This window comes from Molothrus aeneus, chromosome 20 (assembly GCF_037042795.1).
Source record: "Molothrus aeneus isolate 106 chromosome 20, BPBGC_Maene_1.0, whole genome shotgun sequence".
Lineage (NCBI taxonomy): Eukaryota > Metazoa > Chordata > Aves > Passeriformes > Icteridae > Molothrus > Molothrus aeneus.
Genome location: NC_089665.1, coordinates 4,989,238 through 5,013,016, shown reverse-complemented (window position 1 = coordinate 5,013,016; position 23,779 = coordinate 4,989,238). Strand labels below are relative to the sequence as shown.

Sequence of the window (23,779 nt, the reverse complement as noted above, 5' to 3'; positions counted from 1 at the left end):
TTATTTTTTGCCTTTTTTTCTCTTAATCAGTTTTTTTTTCCTTGACCAACTTTTGAATGAGAAGGAAATCAGCTCTGAATTCAGAAAGTCAAACATATGCCAACAAAGATGAACATCACAGGAAACCAGTCTCTCATTTTAAATGAACACTTGTGAGTTAATTGCAATGTGCTCTGACCAGGGGCTCTGTGTCTTTAGCAAATTCTCAGTAGAGGCTCTAGGAGGCTCAGGGTATTTTCTCTCTCTGTATATTTTAAGTCTCTTCTCTCACAACTGAGGCTTCTTATTCTCAGTCCTAAATTATTTTAAAAACTATTTAAATAATATTATTTATTAGGCATTTAGATAAAATACTTTTTTTTTTTCTTAAAAAAAAAAGATTGCTCTAGAAAACACAACTGGGGCACAATGATATGGATACTATGAGCCAACACCACCTGCTCCATCTCTAGGGTATCCCAAGCTTTCTCCAACATCCATTTAGGGGACAGCAACCTGGTCTAGTGGGAGAATCCCTGCCCATGGCAGGGGGTTGGAACAGGATGAGCTTTAAGTTCCTTTCCAACCCAAACCAATGATATGTAAATACTCCTGTTGTGGTTCTATCCAACAAAAAAACCAAACCTCAAAAAAGAAACTGTTACAAATTAATCTCATCAATAGGAAATACTGGATTGTTGTCCTAATCACAAAGCACCTCTGTGTATTTCACCTTCTGATGCTGCAGAGAGAGCGAGCTCGGGGAGGGAGGGCTGGGGGTGCCTGCTGTGCACAAACCCAAATAAATCCCAGCTGGAATGACTGGACAGGGCCCCAGCCCCAGAGCCAGCAGGGCCCTGGGAGTGGCAGTGGGGACAGCAGCTGTGACTGATGGCACAAAGGAGCTGCCACGGGGGTTTCTTGGACACTCACAGATCTATGAGAGCACAGGCTGAGACTGAGCCCTGCGAGCACCAACTGCTGGGTGACAGCTCAGTCCTGTCCCAGGAACTGCTGGAAGGAACCCACAGGGATTTTCTCTTCCCCCAGGAGAGTGAATTCCCCTGAAGGAGAGCTCACCCTCACTGGCTGTGGGACAGGAACCCCCCAGGCACAGCCCCAGAGTTTCTATTGCACAAAGACTCCTCACACAGTGCTGGATGTGCCTGGGGGCCAAGCCCCTGCCTGTGCTGGGGCACTGGGATGCTCCATCCGTGTTTGCTCCCCCCAAAAAAGAAATGAAAAGAGTCTGGGAATGCTGCAAGCCAGATCACTGTGCTTTAGATTATTCTCCACGAAGAGATTAGGAAATAAGGCACATAGCTTTCCAAGTAGAGAAAGTGAAAGAGTCCATTTCAGGAAGCAAATCCTAAAGACTTAATGGGAAATGTGGCAACATACAGGACTTTGATGATATGCCTATGGAGTGAAAATAAAATCATTTCAAGCTCGACTAAAATCTTTCTCCCACAGAAAAAAAAGGAATGACCCATGAACTCCATCTCTCTAGAGAAGGTGAGAAGGAAATGGAAGCCCTGATCAAGGAAAAGGAAAAGTACAACGCAGATGTGACCTTGCTTATTCCCCACGCTCCTCCTTTCCAAACCAGATGCTCAAGTACTCCCTGTATCACCTGCACCAGCATCCAGAGGTAACCAGGTCCTTTGGAAACACTTTTAAAGCTAGTAATAACTTACCCACATATAAATAACACATCAAAACAGCACAAAGGGTCCAACACAAGCTAATAAAAGCCAGGGAAGTCTGATTGAAAGACTGATTGCAAAAATATTTTTCCTAGTTACTTGGAGACAAGATTGTACTTCAGAGCAAGTCAAGTGCCAAGTTTTATTTATTCTCTTGAAAGCACAGACACTCACCTTCCAAGAGGAGCTGCCTAACAGAAAATTTCTACCTCATTCCTACAAATACTTGAATTTTCAGCTAAGGGAGAGCAAGGCTGAGCTGCTTGCTTTAATTCCATACTTGACTTGAATTTATTTCATCAGCTGGTTTTGTGATTGTTTTAAAAATGTCTTTACTGTCCACTGTACATTGATAAAGGAGAGAGCACGACGTGTGTGCAAATATCTGGGATATGAACTTCCTGCAGGAGGCCAAACCTACAGACAAGGTTTGACCCCTCCTTTCCCATTCCTTGGCTCTTGCACATCTCAGACCCTTGGGATGATTTTTATGTATTCTGAGCATGATCTTCCCTGTCCTCATTAGCTAAACCCATGCATCTCCAGCAGCCTGGCCTCTCCAGTGGCTAATCCCCTCTTTACAGCAGGGAATGGATCTGACAAGTGGGGAATGGCATCCTCTGCCCATTAAAATACATCTTGGTTTTAAGCCTTTGCTCACCTACATCCCAAATGATTTCACAAATTTGGCTGCAGCAATTCTGCTGCACCATTAAGACCAAGCACGGAAATGTTAAATACACAGAGGGGCTTTTCCATCCTGGAATGATGCACAGAGACACATTTCACAACTCCCAAAAATGCATATTAATTATCCTCACAGACAGAAGAGAACACAACTCTTCTTCTTGCTGCCAAGACAGAGGCTGTGCTGTTGTGACACTACCAGAATTACACAGGAACTGTGCAAAAATCAGGTGTGGCACCACAACAGCAGGAAATTCCGGGCATGATTCTCCATTTCCAAAGAACTTTGGATGAAGATTGTACCATGTATTACAAATATCTCTGGAATTCAAACAGAAGGCCAAAGACATCACAGGGGTATTCACTTTGCTGCACTGTTTTGTTATGGTAAAGGATTCAGCTGCTCTCTGCACTCAGCTGCTTCAAAGTCCAAAGGAACTGAACTGATGTGATCAAACCAACAGATTTAATAGAAGGAAATCTACAGAACTGTGGCTAAAATCTCCCACCACCACTGTGAGTAAAGCAAGCTTGAAACTGGCAGAATTGACCTTTATAGAAGAGCTGGACAAGGACAAAATACAATAATCTTAGTTTTTTAAAAGGAGGCTTTTCCTTTTAATGCACTTAGTGCCAGAAGATGTTTGTGAATAGCAATGAAAACGAAGTCCAGGAATCCCATCAGGGTTTTTTCCATTCACAAGAGTTGTAGAAACACAGATTTCACAGAGAGCTAAGGATTTTGGGATGGATATGGATGCCCAGGCTTGGGAAAAGCAGGTCCTGGATTGTACCAGAGGATGCTGGCCAGGGACTCACCAATAAAGTTCAATGAATGACTTTCTTCCACTGGAAAATGACCTTATAACTAATAACTGCTATTAAATATGCCACAGTACCACTTGGCTGGGGGGAAATCATCCCTGAGGACAGAGATGGCACCACTTACACACCTGTTTTTAAGGCTTTCTGAAAACTTAAGTGCACAGGCCTAACGCTAATCTTCTCCAAAAGGATAAATTTCACGTTCAGAGCATAAAACCATTTCATCCTTGCATATTAATAGGGAAGGGTATAGTCCATGACCTGGTCATGTAGGACAAATCCGTCCCTAGGCATGGTTTAAAGAGCTTTTCTTGCTATAAAGTCCATTATTAACTATACTTTATATATGGCATAGTCAATATATCCTATAAAAGAGATGGGGAGGAAAGAAGAAATTGGTGAAATTATATTTCTACATTTTAGAGCTCAAATATATGTGAAGGAGACAGGGACTGTTACACCCCTTTTGAACTACAAAGGTTACATCAGAAAAGAAATTCAGATCTTGTACTTCTCGTGCCAGTGATTCTCCTTACAATTTAAAACCAGACTTTAAACTGCTGGGGGGAGTGGAGGGGGGAAGTCTTTCCTTTGTACAGAATTTTTAAATTCTCAGAAAAGTTGATTGTATATGCAACACAAAGAAAATGTTGATGTTCACAGAGCAGAAAGGGGAAGGCAGAACAAGACAGGAATCAACTCAGTCCAATGTTTTATATGAGTTAAATTTAGGGATAAGAGGCTACAACCAGCTGGTCACACCAGGGCCAGAACTGCCACACACTCACAGGAAAGCCTTGACTTGGTTTAGGGAATGTTCCATCCAGTCCCCACCTAAGAACCAACTCTCCTCCTTCTCCTTTTGTTTCTGAGTCTCCAAGAGGAGCTCAGCCACACTCGTGGCCGAAGACAGAGAACATCCACTGGGTGAAGAGGAAATCAGAGAGAATTTCAGGAACTCCTTTGTAGGAAGAGACACAAATGGAGCAGAATTAGTGCCCTCCATGTCCAGGTTAAAAATGTCAACACTCCACTTTCAGTCTGCAACAAACTGCCAAGCTACTGATCTCTCACAACCCTGCTAAAGGCACAGATTACTGTGGCATTTCAACTGAAATAAAACATTTTGGATCCAAGTGCAAAGTGTCCAAACCCAATTGCTTTTTTTGGTGTATTCTCATAATTTCTATATGGCCAAAATGTGATTTTTTCCCTTGTTTCTAACCTGCCCTGTTTTTGCCAGGAGCATTCTTATTCATAAAAGCTTTAAGAATACTGGAAATTATTAATTTTAAAATGGAAGATTACAGACTTCTGACAGCAGCTGTGCTTGTAGGGACTGCAACCACTGGTAGCATTTTCCATTATTTCATCACATTAATTTGTCACATTTCCCCCAATTCTATTTTACGACAATGTATCAGCTTTGCAGTTTGAATTACCACCAGCATGATGAACTTCTCTAACTTACTATTTCTCCTTTAAAGGATTGAAAAATAGGGACTTTTAAGTAATTGGATTGGAAAATATTGCATAGAATTCTGTGGTGGTCATGGTCCCCCTGCTCTACACCAATCCCATATCAACAAGTTACTTAAAAATAATGCAGAGATCTTTTAGCTAATGAGAAAGGCACATACTTTTTTTTCTTTTTAACTGTACTGTAATATAGATCTTTCCTATTACAGCAAGGAGTTTATTACTAAAGGACTCACTAATTCATGATATGGGCAGAGTGCACTGATATGGATTCCTTTAAAGGGTGGCTCTATTCATAGGCATTTCACTGATGAATAAATAAAATGGTCAAATTTTATGGCATCAAAAGCAACTGTAATTAAATGCATTTCTGCCAATAAACATCTACAATGCTGTTGTCTGAAATCTGTATCCTGAAAAATGGAAGTGTATTGACAATTCCACTGCATGACCCTTCTGCCAGGGGATACTCTTTCCTGGCTTTTAGCAAACAAAGCACTGCACTCTTTTTCCTTCTCTAATCATCCAGAGAGAAAAATCAACAATTTAACTGCAGTATAAACGTATTTCTATTCAAACAGCCCTGGCCCTTCATGCACAGCATTGGTAAGAGCATGGAACTGGAAACAGAGAGAGAAAATAAAATGCTTTTAAAGAACCTCAGGAAAAACAGAATCTGGCATGATGGATTTCCTGAAAACTGCCTGTGCTTTTATCCATCAGGAAAAGAAACGTCAGCAATGAGGGCTCTGCTGCCCTGGGAGACGAGCCCCATGTCACACCTTTCACACATTCCCTTCCCCTGGAATCAGCACCCAAGGGATGACAGCCACTGTGCTGCTCTTTGGCATTTCTTCTCCTTCAACTTTTTATCCTTTGAATCAAATTAAAAAAAAAAAAAAAAAGTTATTCCAAAGTACATTTTCCTCCTAAAGGTGAGTTCCAAATTGATCCCAACTATCTCTCACACCCTGCAGTGTAAGTTCAGCCTCTAAACTGGGGGGCCTTGGCCAGAAACACCAGCAGGTAACTCATGTCCAACCCGAGAACATCAGCAGTAGTTCAACTAATCCATCCTACTTTCCACTGGAACAGAAAAGCAGCTGTGACCTTGGCTAAACACTGGGACAAAGCCCAGGAGCATCTCTGAGCTCCAGGTCTGAGGGTGCTCCTCGGCCCAGGGGGTCACCAAGCAACCCAGAGGGACCCTGGGCAGGAGATCACCCCAACAGCATCTCAGCAGGCTAATCCACATTCAACACAGATCATTAAATATGAAACAGCAAAAGGAGCTAAGCCATTAATAAAGTGCCAAAAATATAGGAAATACTGACAGCATTTTATTTGATTAATTTTATAATAGATCCCAATGATAACGCTTGGCAGGATGGAGTGACTTCTGACTTGTGAACGCTGTCTTTAACCAGCAAAATTACATGACTCAAATGGAATAATGGAGCTTAGAATTAACAGTTAGTGTTATGAAAGAAAGATTTCCTCTAGGGCAAGCTACAGATATGCTTTTTAAAAATCATTACAGCATTAAAAACCGGGCAGACACTAAAGAATCCTAAAGAACTAGTGGAAACCTGAAAAGCAAACCAAAAATAAACAGGAAAAAGAAAAAAAAAAGAAGATATGTTTCAAGGCACTTACGTATTGCTTATTAAGAAGAGAGATTGACCTTAAGTGCTGCATTTGTGTGCGACCTGTGAATACAGTTCTGCTGTCGTACAATGCAGCCAGAGCTCTCAGTAAGCATCATGGAATGCAATCAGATAGACACAGGCACAAGAACAGTTTGGGGAATATTAACTTAAAAAACAAAATAAATCGTCAAACAGAAAAAAAAAACCCTCACTATGGAGAAAGCTGAGAGTAACCACTTGACTGCATCCAGCACCTGGGTCTCAAATCAGCAGACAAGGACAGTAGGAACAGACTGGCAAATGTATTGCCTAGAATTAATCAAAAAACCCAACCTGAACCAAACAACAACGAAGAAAAAAAAAAAATAAAAACAATTCAAGAACCTAGGAAAATATCTGCGTCTTCTGGGCAGAAGTTTTGCTCTTGGCTGGAGACGCAGCTCGTTGTGACTTGTACTAAGGTATGTGAACTCCTACCAGGACGTGCTTCTCCACGGAGCTGTGCTTTGCAAGTCAGACCAGGACACTGGACAGGTACAGAGAGGTCACCCTTGGCTTCAGCCCGTCCCCAGGCACTGGCCACGCTCCCAGCAGTGCTGCCACTCCCTGGTGTCTGTCACTGCCACTGTCCCTCAGCTCAGCACAGAAAGGGGCAGCTGCTCTCTCTCCCTTCCTCAGCTTCAGTTTCGCACCACGAGTCCCCAGTTACCCAAGGAGGAATCCTGAAACAGCTAGCAGTGAAAATCAGAAATAAATCCCTGCCTTTCAGCCTCCTAGAGCCTTCTTTCCTTAGTCATGAGAAGGATGGATTTTAGTGTACTGATTCTTAAATTTGTGAAAACTTGCGCTAAGTGCTGCTGTCGCATGTTAAGAGACTGTAAATGAAATACATAAGTTCTAAAACATCATGCAAGAAATGTGGTTTCACATCTTACAGTCAAAAATCCTACTAATGAATTAATACAAGCACACTGAGGTGTAATATTGGGAACATACCTTTAAAGTCGGAACTCCTCTCCCCCATCCCTCCCTCCCCCAAAATCAGAAAAGTAATATTAATTAAACTTAAGAAGTAATGAATGCACCATTAAAGTGTCATCAAAAAGATGCTGACCTAAGACAAAAGTTCAATGATACACAATACGGTCAAAAAAGTCTTCAATCAATAATATACAGTATGACAACTACATCTTGTAAATTATACCCAATACTGCCGGCAGTCTATCCCTCTAAAGAATATTTGCCCCCTTTCATCCCTTCCTAACAATCAGATAATAAAATACAGCACCTATAAATAAGCAAAAAAAAATTATATATATATATATTTATATATATATATATATTCCGAAATCATCTATTGTTAGTTTTAAAGATATGGCAATAAAGGAGTCTAAATTAGCAAACTTGTAGAAGCCATAACTGATAAAACAGCTTATTGAAAAAAGGTGGCAGTAATGCACTCTATGTGTGCACAAGTACGTAAGAAAATACACAGACGTATAAAATTGCACGCACACACCCACGCACACACATCCTTCCACGCACCTCTATGCTCACGCATATACATATAGACAACAGGAGGAGTTAGAGACAAGTTAGAATTGGATTTGTACTTTGATCAGCCCTAACCTGTGCATAAAATAATGGGAAAGGCTGTGTTTCTGCAGGGCAGAACGGGCTGCACTGGGACTCGAGAGCACGAAGGTTTTGGTTTCGAGCTTGGGCTGCTTCCACCCCGGTGAGAGCCTGTCTGGTCATTGCCATGTACTCTTTATCCAAGCAAAAAAAGGAGCTTCCCACAACTAAAACATATTTAAAATCAGTGCTCGTGGTGGGAAGAGAGTCAGTAAATGGCCACCAACAGCAGGAAAAGGGCTGGGTCTCCGGCAGCTCCAGTCCCTCTTAGTGGTGTGTGACAGCGATCGGACACGTGAACTGCATTCCCAAGGATTCCAGGTAAGCTGAATGCTGGGGATACAGGCTGGGCCCCCAAGTAGCAGGCTGAAATGTTACTGGCCAACGTTTTTGGAGCGATCTGTCTTTGCTGAAAGGAAATCCTGTACACTACGAACCAAGTGAAATGATCAAGTACATGCTGCTTCTAAGTTGTCTCCTAAACCTCCCAGATATGAGGTCTGATCAGCGTGCTCTGTGGTTAGAGGTTAAAAAGCAGATTATAAAATACCTAGATTCAGATTTTTTTTTTTGTCCTGATTTGGCCTAAAATGGAGTGTATTAAACAAATTCTGGGCTGCAAAAGACCAGAATCAGTTAAAGCTATGAAACAATGTGCACTACGTGTCAATATTCTATTTCACTTACAAGAAAACACTAAGTCAGCTACCACAAATTAAGATATTTTCCTGATGTGACTTTTTTTTTTGTTTTGTTAAAAAATATGTGGAGTAAATGTGTTTTTTTTTTTAATTCAAAGTTTCAAACAACAAGATTCTTTTCTTTTCTTGAAAATATGTAGGAATCCAAACTAGTGTGTTTAGAGTCGGTTGACTGTGCAATCTCTTAGTGGCAACTGAACAGCTACAAAAAACTTTCTTTTTTTTTCTTTTTCTTGAAAAATCTCCCCTTTTTTCCTGGTTTAAGAAGATAATAGTGTATTATCGCTCTGTAGCCATTAGATGGCAGATAAAAAGCCCCCTTTTAATATGTGGGTTTGATTTTTTTTTAAGATTTTTTTTTTAAGGTTTTTTTTTTCCTGTTTTTCATTTTTTTAAAGCCCCACACCAAAGAGGAGGGCACAAGGCAAAGCTGTATGAGTTATTCCAGAAATTGTGGAAATCACTTAGGGCAATAATAAAAACACTTCAGGGTACAAAAAAGCTTGACTACACATTTCAGTTTTCTTCCTCGAAAACACAAACATAAATTGGGCTTAACGCTCCTTTTTTTTCTTTTTTTTTCTTTTTTTTTTTTTTTTTTTTGATTTCTATATGCACCTTGGCCTATGGCGTTTTTGCCCTGTGGCCCGCAGGGCGGTTAAGTGCGAACACAATAAAACCAGTAGAGGTCCAGTTTGACTTCCCAGCTCTCCCGAGTTGGGCCAGTTTAATCTCAAAACTCCCACTCGACGGCCTCTTCCCGACTGGCGGCCTTCTCCAAGCGATGGATGATGTTGTTCAAGTTGGCCGCTTTCTTTTTCCTCAGGGAGCTGTCTCGCGTGTTCCTGGAGCTCGCCGCCTCCGAGAAGCCGAACAAGCTCTGCAGAGAGTTGGATTTCTGCGAGCCTGCGCCCGGCGTCGAGCTCGTACTTGGCACACTGGAGATTTTCTCTGAACTTTCTTTTGACTTGTAGGAGCTCTCCCCCGTAAGGACTGAGGTGGAGGCAGCTGAGGTAGAGGCATCCCCTTCCGTGGCAGAGTTTGGCAGTGTCTCCAGAGCGTCTCCCGGGCGCTGTGGTGCCGCCGGGGAGCTCTGGCGCGGCGCTCTGGGCCGGCCCTCGTCGTCGGTGTCCTCCAGGCTCTCGGGCTCCGCTCTCTCCGAGGGCCTGGCTCCTCGCAGTGCCTCTTCCCCCGCCTCGAAAGCCGCCTCGGCGGGCCCTCCCTGAGACTTGGCGGCCGCATTGCTGAACTCGTCCGCCTCCGGGCCGCTCGGCTTCCCCTCGGGAGGGCCCTCCGCGTCCACGCCGTCGCAGCTGTCCCCCTCGGAGCTGTGGGCCGCCCTGCTGCTTCTGGCCGAAGGGGAATCGCTCGACCCGGCCTGGCTCTGGCTCCCGGCTTGGATCTCCTCGATGAACAGCTCCCGGCGGATGCGGGACCTGCGAGAGAGGGGACAGGGGGTGACTTAGAGGAGGCAGCGAGGCTGTTTTGGCCAGCTGGGGGCTGAGTACAAATCATAAATAGTATGGGACTGCTGGGAACATGCCTTGAGCTGTTTGATTTTCCAGCATCGGCCTCATTACATGGTTATGACAATGGGAAGATGCCATCAGCTCACATCCCAGGCAGCAGACAAAGAATTCAATGTTACAACTCACTTTAAAAGTTTTTTGACCAATCACACAAAGCAAAAGCAGATTGACAGTAGTTCTATCTTTAACCTTTGGTTAAAACAATGCTTGCTTATTTCAAATACAATACCTGATTGTAAGCCTTCAAACACAACGCACAGAGCTCCATTATTAAGCCTAGAACTTCCTAATATCTCACTAGATAAACTTTTCTGCAGCTTAGGGAGTTATTCTAGACAAGTGTTAACACACAGACCATTGTTCTATTTGTCCTTACTTTTCTATTTTTTACATAATTTTTCTGCTGACCAATCTCATGGCTACTCTGAGCTCTAATCACAATTCTGCTGTCTCTCAGGCCTGCCTTTTGCAGCTTTCCCAAAACCCTCTGATTTTATGGATTCCCACAGCTGGAGAGGGGCTGGGAACACAAACCCTGTGAGGAGCCACTGAGGGAGCTGGGGGTGCTCAGCCTGGAGAAAAGGAGACTCAGGGGTGACCTCATCACTCTACAACTCCCTGAAAGGTGCCTGTGCTCAGCTGGGGTTGGGCTCTTTCTCCAGGCAGCACTGACAGAACCAGAGGACACAGCCTCAAGCTGCACCAAGGGAAATACAGGTTGGATATTAGGAAAAAGTTTTTAATGGAGAGAGTGATAAAGAAGTTCTGGAATGGCTGCCCAGGGAGGTGGTGGAGTCCCCATCCCTGGGTGTGTTTAACAAAGCCTGGATGTGGCACTGGGTGCCAGGGTTTAGCTGAGGTGCTGGGGCTGGGTTGGACTCAATCTTGAAAGTCTCTTCCAACCCAGTGATTCTGTGAATTCTGTGAGTCTGCCAGGGTGGCAAGGAGACACCCACCTCCACTAAAAATGCCTTCCCATGCCACTTGTCCCTTTCCACATTCCCTTTTGTGGAATCATTCAGGCTGGAAAAGACTTCCGAGACTACTGAGTCCAATGTCCAACCAAGTCCCACCAAACCCTACTGCCAAGTGCTGCATTGACCCACTGTTTGAACACTTCCATGGGTGGGGACTCCACCTGGTGAGAAGTTAGTATTTTTAACAAAAAATATGAATACAGTTTTAGGAGATCCAGAATGAAGTGGATTGTAAACACAAAACAATTCAGATTTCTACTAGAAATAAGCCAGTCTTCCTAAACAAAAAAAACAACAAAACCACAACAGGAAAAAGCTGGACAAGCCCCTTGGTGTTCTCCTGGACAGTGAGGAGAAATGAAGATGAAACCAAGCCTGTTGTGCTGAAAGCACTGTGAGATAGCCCAGCCTGTGACAGGCTGCCAGTCTGGAGCTAGTCTGACTTCTGCCTCATTTTTTATTTAAAAAATCCATTTCAGAACATGAATAGTGACAAACCAAGCAGTGCCTTCCATAGGAATGACTGCACTCCATGTGCGGGCAGAATTGCCTGGTGTGCAAGGACACCCCAACACACCACCTCTGCCATTTAACTCAGGCCTTCCTCCCTCTTCCTTCTCTGTTCAGGAGTTCCCAAAATCCTCACAAGTACAGAAAAATTTATAGAAAAACCTTAGAGTCTGGGCTAACCCTTTCTCTGTCCTGCTGCATCCATGGGAGAAGTGATGAACACCATTTAATTCCTAATTTAAAACCAAGAGGGAGCCCCAATGATCCATGGTCAGGGATGATGGGACCACAGGCCTGGGGAGAGTTTACCAGAACTTACTATTTTTCACAGTGAAGATAAAAACCTCTTGGTTTCAGGCCCAGGGAACTGCCAGGGGGCTGCAAACCACAAGTGACACGCTGTCCCAGCACTGATGGCTGTAAGGATTTTCTATTTTCCCTTAACTGTGCTGTGGAAGACAGCACAGAATGGAAAAACATTCAGCTAAATGGAGAACAGCACCTGAATACTGCTTTTGAAGCTATTGATCTTATTGACTTACTTGAAATGCAACAGAGTATTTCAGCAGTACTCGCTGACTCCACACTTTTGAAGGATTTAGGGGGTCTGTAATTTTCCCTAGGAGAATATTACTCACCTAAAAGAAGCCCACAGGTGCTAACATTAATTTTCTATTACCATTAACTGCAGGCATCCTGCTACATTGATTATCAGGCTCTATTTATGCCTAAAATCTCCCTGCATGGACATTGATCCAGAACATGGTGCTTCTGTAACATTCCCCAAGTCAGGAAAGGAGGCTGGTAAGAGCTCTGTGCCTGCATGGCATTTAAAATACCTCAGCTCCAGCAGGTACTGAACCTCACTGAGAATCTGACCACAGCCCTACAAACATCAAACCCATGTCTGTGGAAATCCCTGGAATTCACACCCAATATATTGCTGCTGGAATCTGGTCTGGCTCCTGATTAACGTGGTAATTAAATTCTTATGGCAAAGAAGACCTGGTGACAGCAGCTGGAGGATTGCAGAGAGCATTCCTCTTGGGAAGGTGTTGGCCTTGACATCCACACACCCAGCTGGATTTCACCAGTGGAACAAAAAACATCAGAGATCTCCTGGGTGTTTGCTGCAGCTCCTCAGACAAGCCTTCATGCAACATCAAAACCAGCACTATGTAGAGTTCATTGAAAAATACACTCAGAATTTAGAGTCCAAGAGTGCTGGATTACAATTCTAGAAAGTCTGGTTTCATTCCTGATGTGTCTATAGTATAATTTCTGTGGCATACTGAATTTATGTGCCAGTTTCCACAGGTGAAGTGGGATAGAAATTCCTCCCTCCTGCTTTTTTGTACCATTCTTAAGACATCAGAGCCTCAAACTCTGATGTGTCCTGTATGTGCTTCACTAGTGCAAAGCAAGGGATATTCATTGTATATTCTGAGAGCTCTGTGACTGGTATGAATGCAAAGCCATAGATTTGGAGAAGCTTGCAGACATGTCAAAATCCTTTATACCCATTTATATTCTGAAGTGAATTATTTCTTTGCCTGCTGAGGATATTTTTTTCCAGCGTTTCTTTTTGCTGTAGGAAATAAATGCTAATGCTGACTTCCCATCTGGTGGATATAAAGGTAGATCCTGCAATAGCAACCACCTTTGGAAAGTGAGATTTGGGCTGAATCCGAAAGGAAAAGCATCACTAGAGCAGGATTCCCAAGAGACAGCAAGACAAACTTGTCCAAATCTGTGCCCTCCCTTATCTAAAGATACAGAAAAATGAGTATTAAAGTGCAAGCAGATGGTCAGAGATGTGGAACTGCTTCTGTATAAAAAGTCTTCAGTTTGGAAAAGAAATGGCTGAGGGAGAGTATGAAAGAGATAAATAAAGTGAGGCCTAGAGAAGACTGAAAGAAGGACCACCCATTACTTATAACATATGATCAGCAGAACAGTCAGACCCTGCTCCCCTCACAGAACATGGAACCTGTCCCTTTTCTGCAACACCCTCCACATGATTTAAGAGAAATTCATGCATGACAGCTAACAAAGTTATTGTCAAGGGGAACAAAAACCAGGTTTGTGTTTTGATTTTTCAGTGCTCAGCGCACACAGGGCTCCAAACAATCTTGAAACAGCTTTTGAAAGTCCTGGAGTCCCAGCAGCACATCTGGGAGAGGCCCAGACCACTCAAAGCTCAGCCTTGTGCTGCCCCCAGCCCCCAGTGTGTGCAGGGCTGGATTTTGTGTCCAGCTGTCAGCACCTCCTCCCCGGGAAGGTGGGGCTGGAGGCACCCATCACACGCCCAGGCAGGGCTGGATCTCCTGCTAAGGAGGGAGGTGACACCTGCCACCAGGAGGAGGTGACACCTGCCACCAGGGGGAGGTGACACCTGCCACCAGCGCTCCCGCTCGTCTGCCCAAGTGAGAACAGCACATTTTGCTGTCAGGCCGAAGGGAACATATTTTCATAGGCATCCCTCCAACTTGTGTCTAATTGCCTGCAAGTGGGAATTGGAAGAGGCCTGCATTTGGAGAACTCTGAGCAGTGAAAAGAGGCTGCATCTGTACTGAATTCAAGGCAGTGAAATCCAGTGTAAATATGATTACTTGATTTTTTAAAATTTTGTATTGTTTACTATAAACATTATTTAACTATTGTGCATAATATTTCTGAGATAGCTCATTAAACTCTGCTGCTTTTGCTTCAGTAACTTCCCTGGTAAAAGCTGAGAAGGGCTAAAGTGAAAAACTACCCTTTAAATGTTAGCAGTTTTTAAAAACAAACAAGTTTAGCAATCTGGACTAATTAGGAACATTACTGGCTCCGAGTGAAGGAGCAGAATAGTATTAAATCTGGTAGCTTAACTGTACCTGTTCAATATTCATTAGCACAAATTTCTTGGAGAAAAGTCTGCTGCATTAATTAGGACTTCCAATCCCAAGCACAGTTGATAATATGTTTATTCAAATCCCTATAATTCTTATGTGCTATTCCAGCATTGTCTCTTTTTATCACTGTCTCTAGGCCAAAACCTCCTTCAGGGGCTCAAATGTGGAGAAGGTTCCTCCTCAAATGAGAGACCAACATTTTATTTCAGTAGGACTCAGTGATTTAATCATACCAATGAAATAAATCATAGAATTTTGGAATGGTTTGGGTTGGAAGGGACCTAAAATCTCACCTTGTTCCATCCCCTGCCATGGCAGGGACACCTTCCACTGTCCCAGGCTGCTCCAAGCCCTGTCCAACCTGGCCTTGGGCACTGCCAGGGATCCAGGGGCAGCCCCAGCTGCTCTGGGCACCCTGTGCCAGGGCCTGTCCAACCTCACAGGGAACAATTCCTTCCCAATATCCCATCTATCCCTGCCCTCTGGCTGTTTAAAGCCATTCCCCCTTGTCTTGGCACTCCAGGCCCTTGTAAGAAGCCCCTCTCTGTGGCCACATCTGACTTCAGGGTTATTGGCTCTGTGTCCTTCAGGACTCCATGAAGCTTCCCAGAAACACAGCACAAACACTGTGCCTATTTTCAGAACTTGGTGACTCAAGACCTAAAAGAAAATCCTTTTTTTCTTCTGATGCAGAAAAATGACACATGAAAGCAGGGCAATTCTGATAGCATCCAATAAAGGACATTTCCAAGTACCCCCCACCCAGTGACCCAGGGACAACACCCACCACACCCCCCACACGTGTCTGCGCGTGTGCACATGTGAGTCAGGCAGAGCAGCCTGGCCTGCTGCAGTGCCTTTATAAATATTCATCAGTGGACATCTCTACATCCACGCCCACCCCAAAAGCCAGACTTTCTGTTTAAAAGCACTACTCACATCAATATGTGAGTACAGCTGCTCCTCAGGGATGACTTAAAATTAGTCTGGAGCATTAGCACTGTGTTAGTGAGAACCTCCCTGCTGTCAAAGCTGCTTGTTTTGCACAACCATCCCACACGGTGTGCAGAGGCAGAGCAGCACTGCCAAAGCCAAGCCAAGCCAAGCCAAGCCAAGCCCTCCCTGAGGAGCAGAGGTCACTCACCTGTAATTGTGGAACCAGTTGATCACGGTGCTGGTTTTCAAGTTGAGCTGCGTGGCGAGTTCCTCAATGGTTTTTGGTGATGGGTATGGCTTTTGCTGGTAGGCTCGTTTGAGAGCTTCTTTCTCCTCTGGTGCCAGCACCACCCGGGGCTTCTTGAGCTGGTGCTGGGGCTGGGGGCTGGCACCCTGGCTGTAGTCGATGCCAGCGGACGAGGACTCGCAGGACTGGCTGTCGCTGACGGAGCTGTGCCGCCGTTTCATGTAGGCTGGAAGAGAGGGACACTGGGTCAGCCCAGGATGAATACAAATGTACAGTCAAAGGATTCTTATCTATCAGGGTCTTTGTAACTTGGGTGTAAACTTGCTGCTGAGAAGGAAGGATGGGGAAAGTGTAGGGATAAACATGGAGATGGCAGGTGGGTGTCACAGACATATTTTATGAAAAATCCCTTTGTTAGGATCTTTTCTCCTGAGAAGCTGAGAGGCCTCAGAAACAAAATGTAAACAGTGATTATCTGCTGCTGTGGAATGCAACAGGTGCATCTGGGATTGGTCCCATGTGGTTGTTTTTAATTAATGGCCAATCACAGTCCAGCTTAACTCCAAGATTAACTTAACACTTAACTCCAAGATTCCCCTCCTCTTTCTCTTTAAAAACATCCCATGATTTTTGCCCTGGTGGGGTTTTTTTTTTGCCTGCATGGGGAGAAGAGGGAATATGGGACCAGTCAGAAGCTGCAGAACATCCCACTCAAGTGTGTGGGGCAGGTGGGTCTGCAAAGCTTTTAGAGGAAGCAGCTGTCTTGGACTCTCTGCTCAGTCACAAGATTTTATTATCATTCTTTTCTATTTCTTGCTAGCCTTCTGATGAAATCCTTTCTCTATTCTTTTAGTATAAGTTTTAATATATCATTTTCTTTTAATATAATATAATATATATCATAAATTAATAAATCAGCCTTCTGAACATGGAGTCAAGATTCTCATCTCTTCCCTCGTCCTGGGACCCCTGCGAACACTGCCACAGGTGGGGATGCAGGGATGGGCTGCTGGGAGGGGATGGGAAGGATGAGAGACCAAATGAAGGGAGGATGCAAGAGGCAGAAAGAGTAGAAAAGAGGGTAAGTCAGCTGGAAACCTGCCAGAGTTTGCTGCCTTTACAATGAACGTGGGACACGAATGACAGGGCTCAGTTCACACGACTCATTTCACATTCACTCCTTCAGGAGGAGCGAGCTCCCACGCAGGGCCCTGACTGGGACAGTTGTGCTTCGTTTTGACTGAAAGGGGTTTGGTGGTTAAAACACTTCAGGTGTACATGGAGGTGTCTCTGACATGAAGGCAAACATGACTGTGGAAGTGGAAGCTCCAGCCTTCCCCAGCCATCTCCAACACACGATGGCGCCTGGAGCTCGGAGATGCCAGGGATGGGCTGAACAACCATCAGGCGTTTGCTGCCTTTCCCTACAGCTCTCTGCTGAGGTAGTGACAGGTTAGGAAAGAAAACCAGCCCCCAGCACCCTCCTTCCCTACACAAAGCTCCTTCCAAAACACAGACACTTTAAAGAAAGCTCTCCCTGCACTGATGGGCTCGGTGAGGCTGATGGCAGGAGCCTGTGATCCTGCCACTGACCTTCCTCCCTGATTGGGATTGAATTATCCTGGCAAATTCCACAAGGAAGGAGTCCCAGCAAAGGCTGTCACTGACTTGATTGATTTACACTGGGCATGGAGAGGTGGGATTTACTGCACCTGGCAGTATCATGCACAAGCATTGCTAATGAGGGGGCTGAAAACAGCAAATATAGATGAATCTTGTCAATAAAATATTTAATGGATGTTAAATACCTTCTAGATATTAAAGAGTTTATGTATTCAAGAGCTAAAATTTGATAACCTCGGGTATTAAGTTGCAGATTACACCAGCCTGACATCAATCCAGGAGGCATTAAACCTCCAGAAGCCAGGAGCTCTGGTTGGAGCCAGGGACACTGTGGGGCCAGTCACACTGGTCAGCAACCAAATTCTTCAAAAATTCAATTTTTCTCTCCCCACAGCTCTGCCTTCAGGCTGAGGCTGCACAGTGGATAAAAAAATCAGTGCAATCAAATCAACTGCAGTGTTCAAACCCCAGCCAGTGCCTCCTGGCAGGGCTCCCTCCAGGACTGGCTGGGTTTGCTGGCTCCAGAGGGTTCCAGCCCCTGCCCTCTCCATGGTGCCTCCAGCGGGACCTGTGGCACTGTGGCTTGACTATCATGGCAGTGAATTCTGAACACACTCTGTAACCTTTGGGGGTATCTGCATGGCCCACATTTTGTTTTTCCTGAATATGACAGATTACCTGAGGATTGCCTACTGTGTAAGATCACTGATATGGAACACAACGTGAGTTGCTCGTGATCCATCACTCTGACGTGATACAGTCCTGCACACGTTTGAAATAACCATAAAAAACAAAGTGGTTTTCCTTTTTTTTTCAAATAAATCTCCTTTAAAAATACACCTATTTAAGTTGTTCCAACCAGATGTAAAACTGCAAAAAATCTGCATTATTTCAAGGTGACCCATTGGCCTTATTTTTGCAGTCTTCAAGGAACTGTTACAACCTTCAACCGGGAATTAATCAATCCAGCAAGATAATCTCATATTCCTATAAGGTGTATCATCTCAAAACTCCTTCCTGGGTGTTATTTCCAACTTGCATTGACCTGCAAACTACAGCCAAAGCTCCCTTGTTTCCTTGCACAGCAGAACCAAGAAGCTGGAGGATAACATCCATCACCTCAGCAATGGGCAGCAGCTTCAAGGAGGCCCAAGACAAACCAGAACCTGGCATGGGAGATGTGACAGGGGCTCAGATCACCTCTGACTGGAGTTTCTGGAATTTGGCCAGGTCACTGAGTCAGCATGAGACACACAGGGATCAGGATGGGCTGGATCTCCCTTTGTCTGCTCTCCACAGGATGGGATTTCTGGCAGGGCAGAGCTCCTGTCTTAAGCAGCAAAGGACAATGTGGAGCTGTGAGAGCTTGGGAAAAATGTCATTCCTTCCTCTGCTCCTGTAATCTCACACTGGGATCACAAAAGGTGCACTGGCTGAGCTGGGATGCTCTCATGAGAATGGAACAAAAAATATAAAAGCACATATTTCATTAAAATACAAATAAAGAGGAGAGTGTCCCACTGTTCTGTCAGAGCAATTGTTTTCTGGAGGACAATCTACTATCAGGACAAATTTCCACTGGGCCAAAGGCAGAACTAGGACTCAGACTTCTGGCTTTAATGCTGGTCACTGGAAACTTAGATGACATTTTTAAAAGCTTTTCCATTTTTATTTTTATTTTTAAACATACGTGCTGTGTGCAGACAACGTAAGGAGATCATTCAGCACATCTGCAGTGACAGCAAGGCTCAAACTGGAATCCAAGTTACAAACACACTTTATTTTTGGAGAAGTTTGATTTTTGTCTGTGACCAGTCTCCATTTCTCAGGAGATATATGAAAAAAAAGGAAGCCCAGCTGTAATTTGGGCAAAGGTCTGGATCTGGGTCTGAGGCTGACTGAGTTCCACCTTTCCCCCCCCAATCCACGTGTGCCCAGCTATGGATGCCACAGACACCACTGCACAGCTGCCCACTGAGATAAAACAGAGCCCCTTTTAATATAATTTTTACCTTATGTGGTATTGAACAAGATTATTAAAAAGTGAAATAATGGGGAAATAAAGGGAATTCAATTTTCTCCTGACAGCAGTGCTGTTCTGTGAGGAGTGTGATGCTCCAGCAGCCCAACACCCCAGAGGTTATGAGAGGAATGGACATTTCCAAGGCAGGAAAGGTGTGCAAATGTCTCAGCCTGGTGAGCATGAAGCCCCAGCTCCCTCCAAAGAGGTTGGTCAGTGTACATGGCAAATTTTCAGAACCTCTTAAAAGGGACATTTATAGCACAAACTTCAGACTGGCAGAACAGGAAAAAAAAAAAAAAGAGATATGCAGTTCACCTTTATCATAATTATTAATTTACTCCCTTAATAAAATGTGGCAGAGAAATAATTGATAATAATGTTTCACTGGAAGCAGACCCAGTTGCATTGTTCTTTAACTGACATTAGCTGAAAGGAAAGTTAAATTCTTAATGTGGCTCTGGAGCAATTTAAAAGGTTAAATCACAGGATCCTTACCTGCATGAAAGGATTTTGCAGAAAATACAGGGCAGAATTCACTTTAGACTGTTCTGAGGACAGCACTTGCACAGTTCAGGAGCTCAGAGCAGAGTCTCAATGATTTATGGCCTTATCTCTATTCAGATGCCATCTACAGACCATATGTATTGCTCACTATTTGATAAGAATCCAGTTTAGAAAATCGTTTTGAAAGGATATTGTCAGTACTACTTTTAAATTATTTTTATTTTATTTTGCTGCATTATGGGCAATATTCTCTGTGAGGCTATAAAAAATCCAGCTAGTTGACAATTTTATTCCTGCCATGTTTCTAATACAGCAAAACTCCTCATGATTCCCTTTGGTTTACAGTTGTAAGTGGGAAACCCAAGTGGATTTTTCTCCCCATGGAAGATCATACATGTGCTAAGATACTGCACTGCTTTATTTTATACTGGTTACTGTGACAAGGACTTGAATTTCTTCTTAAAAGCCTGCAAGACTATAATTTTCCCAGAAGCTCCCTCACTGCAATTTTAAATATAATCACCAAGTTCTTGATCAAATGTGTAAATGCTTTCAGAACATCAGTCAACAGCAGAGCTTGCAGTGTACACGATTAATGATGTCTGTGCTAATATCATTAAGGGGTAGCTCCAGAGATGTATATATCATTAATTAGTTAACTGCTGATAATGGCAGCCCACGAGCCTCTCTTGTAAAATCACATGAACATACTAAAAACAGGGCTCTGCATAACCACTGGGTTTTAGTTATGAATTTAAAATGGAGAGACTTGGATAAATTTGCAGGATGTACTTCCTGCTAAGATACCCAGTAACAACTCAGAGCACTCACAGGTCCATCCCCATGACCCTGTTTTATGTGAGCATGACACAAATTTTATTTTATTAACACAATCACCTTACCCCTCCCTATAAAGGCTTCAAATATCATTATTCTGCAATAGCTTTTTATAAAGGCTGCATTTTTCTCTCCTCCCAGCAGCCATCAGTGCAGGACTGGCAAGGAGCTTTCCCAGGAATCAATGCACAGTTCTTCCAGCCCAACATCTGTGACCAGCTGCAGCACTATTGACTAATAACCCAAACCCACATTTCTCATTTGGTAAGGTAAGTTATCAGTGATACACCAGGGCCTCAGTAATTAATCTATAGGAGAAAACAGCAATGATTCCCCAGCAGCTGGTGAATATTTAGGGTTTGGGGTTGGCTTTTTGTTGTGTGTCACAGACATCTTTTATGAAAAATCTTTTCCTTAAGATTTTTTCTCCTGAGAAGCTGAGATGCTTCAAGAACAAAATATAAACAATGGTTATCTGCTGCTGTGGAATGCAACAGGTAGAGTTTTGATTAACTCATGTTGATTGTTTCTAATTAATGGCCAATCACAGTAAGCTAGCTCGGACAGAGAGTCCGAGCCAAAGCTTTTGTTATCATTCTTTCTTATTCTATTTTTAGCTAGCCTTCTGATGAAATCTTTTTTTCTATTCTTTTAGTATAGTTTAAATATAATATATCATAAAATAATAAATCAAGCTTTCTGAAACATGGAGTCAGATGCTCATCTCTTCCCTCATCCTCAGACCCCTGTGAACATGGTCACAGTTGTGTGTTTGTTTTCCTTTTATTTTGAGACGTATCTGCTTGAGCAAGCATCAAATAAAAGCTCCAAAAAAAACCTGTGGTGAAGTCTTTTTGCACAAGCCTCACAACAGTGGATCAATGCTGCCTCTCCACTGTTTCTGGAGGGCTCTAAAGCCAGGCTGAGGAGTGCAAGGTGTGAGTCAGCACTCTGCTCCTGTTACCTTTTTTCTCCATGCGCTTCATATCCATCAGCTTCTCCACGTTGTTGGGATCGTTGAGCCACAGCTGCATACGGACAAAGGGCTCCCTTCCCTTCAGACTCAGCTTGTGCCAGGGCTTGGGGCGAGCCAGCAGGTCTGAGACAGAGCCTTGGGTCAGCCCCAGGATTGTCTCCCCAAACAAACGCTGACCTGATGGGAAATTGAGAAGAGCATGAATTCACTCAGCCGAGACATGGCGAAGAACACGAGATCATTCCTCAATTATTCTTATTTCACAACTGCTTCAAAAACCCAGAAGAAACATTTAGGAGAATAAATGCTCTGCCCCCCACTAGAAGGGTAAATATTGAGCTTTGGTTTAATCCTCAGGATCTGCCTGGGATAAAGGGAGGAGCTCGACACGTTTGGGGAGCGGGACCTTACAGTGAAACAGTGTGCAAAAAATAAAATGAGGAGAGGAAAAATAAACTGAACTTCTAGCTAAGCAGGCAACTAGTGAGAGCAGTGAGGCTACTTAGCTCTTATGCAGGAGGGCAGTGCCACAGCTTTGTTCCAACAGGGCAATCCAAACATTTCCAGCAATCAGTGAACCAAGAGCAATGCAACCTCCCCCTTCAGCAATGGCCATATAAATGTCCCCACAGAAACATGTATGGAATTTCTGTGCTGTGCTATCTGTGGGGATCTAACTGTGCCTTACTCACTAGAGATAATCAGAATTTGCAATACAATTTTTGTTTTACAATCTCCACAGTATTTCTAATTAAGAATAGTTAATTTTAGTTCTCTTACAAAATGCTGTCATCTGGCAGGGTAAAATCTGCAAATGCTTGACAGTGTACAGTGTTCATATGTGCATTGCTGACAATGATTTTATATGGGGAAGATCTAACTTATTAAGGACTAGGGAAAATGCCCGTGCAGCACAAACCCAGCCACAGAGCTGATTTTCTAACCCCCTTCAGTTCAGTGCTCTTCCTCAGCTGCACTGCCTTGATACCAACTTCTGCTGCAGGAGAGCCTGGAGTCATCTGAGTCATCAGGATTTAAGATAACAAATGCTGCTGCCATGGCATTTCAAGATAACCCAAAGATCTTTCCATAACCCCCAAATTTGGGGCTCAGGGTTCTATGTCTGATCTGCAGCTGCTGAGTGCCCTCACTAACACACAACTGAACATTCTCCCTCCACATCCCAGCACTTGTAGCCAGTGGTAACCAACAGATCCCTAAGGGACAATGGGGTGAGTGGGAGTTCTGACCCCACAGCTCTGCAGGAGAATCCCAAGCCTGCAAAAAGCACCACCAGCTCTTCACAGCCTTCCCTGATCCTGACACAGACAGCTCATGGCAAAGATCTGCTCTACAGACCCATCCCCTGCACTTAACTCCAAGATTCCCCTCCTCTTTCTCTTTACAAACATCCCAAGATTTTTGCCTTGGTGTTTTTTTTTTTTGCCTATATGGAGAGAGGAGGGAATATGGGACCAGTCAGAAGCTGCAATATTGAGAGGCAGAGAGGTGAAAGGAGAATAGGGCTTAACATGACACACTGCTAATAAGCTCCAAAACTAGCCCTGAAAACAGCTCCTACAGACTGAACAGAAACCTACATTCAGAATTCACTCAAGCTCCTGAGTAATAAGTGATTTTCTACTACCCTCAATATCAGGAAAATCAGACAAAAGAGGTAATTCAGAGGAAATTTTATCAATTTTATCTTTATGTTTTTATCACATGTCTTGCTGGGGTAACCTGCTCCCTATTTGTATTTAAAAACATCAGCAAGGCCTCATCCATTTCCCTGTAAACCTGCCAGCTACTAACAAGATAACACAGCCACTTAAAAAATCTGCTATTGTGTTGCCACATGAACAGGAATATGGGCACAGATTTGCAAAAGGGTTGGGAATGAGCAGTGCTGGCAGTGCTGTTGAAGGAAATGAACCTTTAAACTACAGCCTAAAAATTAAAAATGCAAATGTGGAAGGAGGTAACATCATGTTCTCTAGGTGTTAAGAACAAAGCTAAAGATGTTTGTGCTGTTTATTTCATGTCAGGATATGGCAGGACA

General features: G+C 43.7%; 1 protein-coding gene across 5 annotated transcripts in view; it reads right to left on the bottom strand.

Annotated features, from left to right (window-relative positions):
* Window positions 1-23,779, bottom strand: part of CUX1 (cut like homeobox 1) — a 274,993-nt gene that overhangs the window by 22,710 nt on the left and 228,504 nt on the right. For 4 of the 5 annotated variants that reach the window (XM_066563643.1, XM_066563644.1, XM_066563645.1 and 1 more), the window contains 3 exons: window positions 21,706-21,894; window positions 15,716-15,980; window positions 5,997-10,097 (listed from right to left, as the gene is read on the bottom strand). The exons of the other annotated variant lie outside the window; for it this stretch is intronic. In XM_066563643.1, the coding sequence (XP_066419740.1) occupies window positions 9,395-10,097; window positions 15,716-15,980; window positions 21,706-21,894 (1,157 nt within the window). In that variant the 3' untranslated portion in view covers window positions 5,997-9,394. Of the gene's footprint in view, window positions 1-5,996; window positions 10,098-15,715; window positions 15,981-21,705; window positions 21,895-23,779 lie in introns of those variants that run through there. 5 annotated transcript variants of the gene reach the window in all.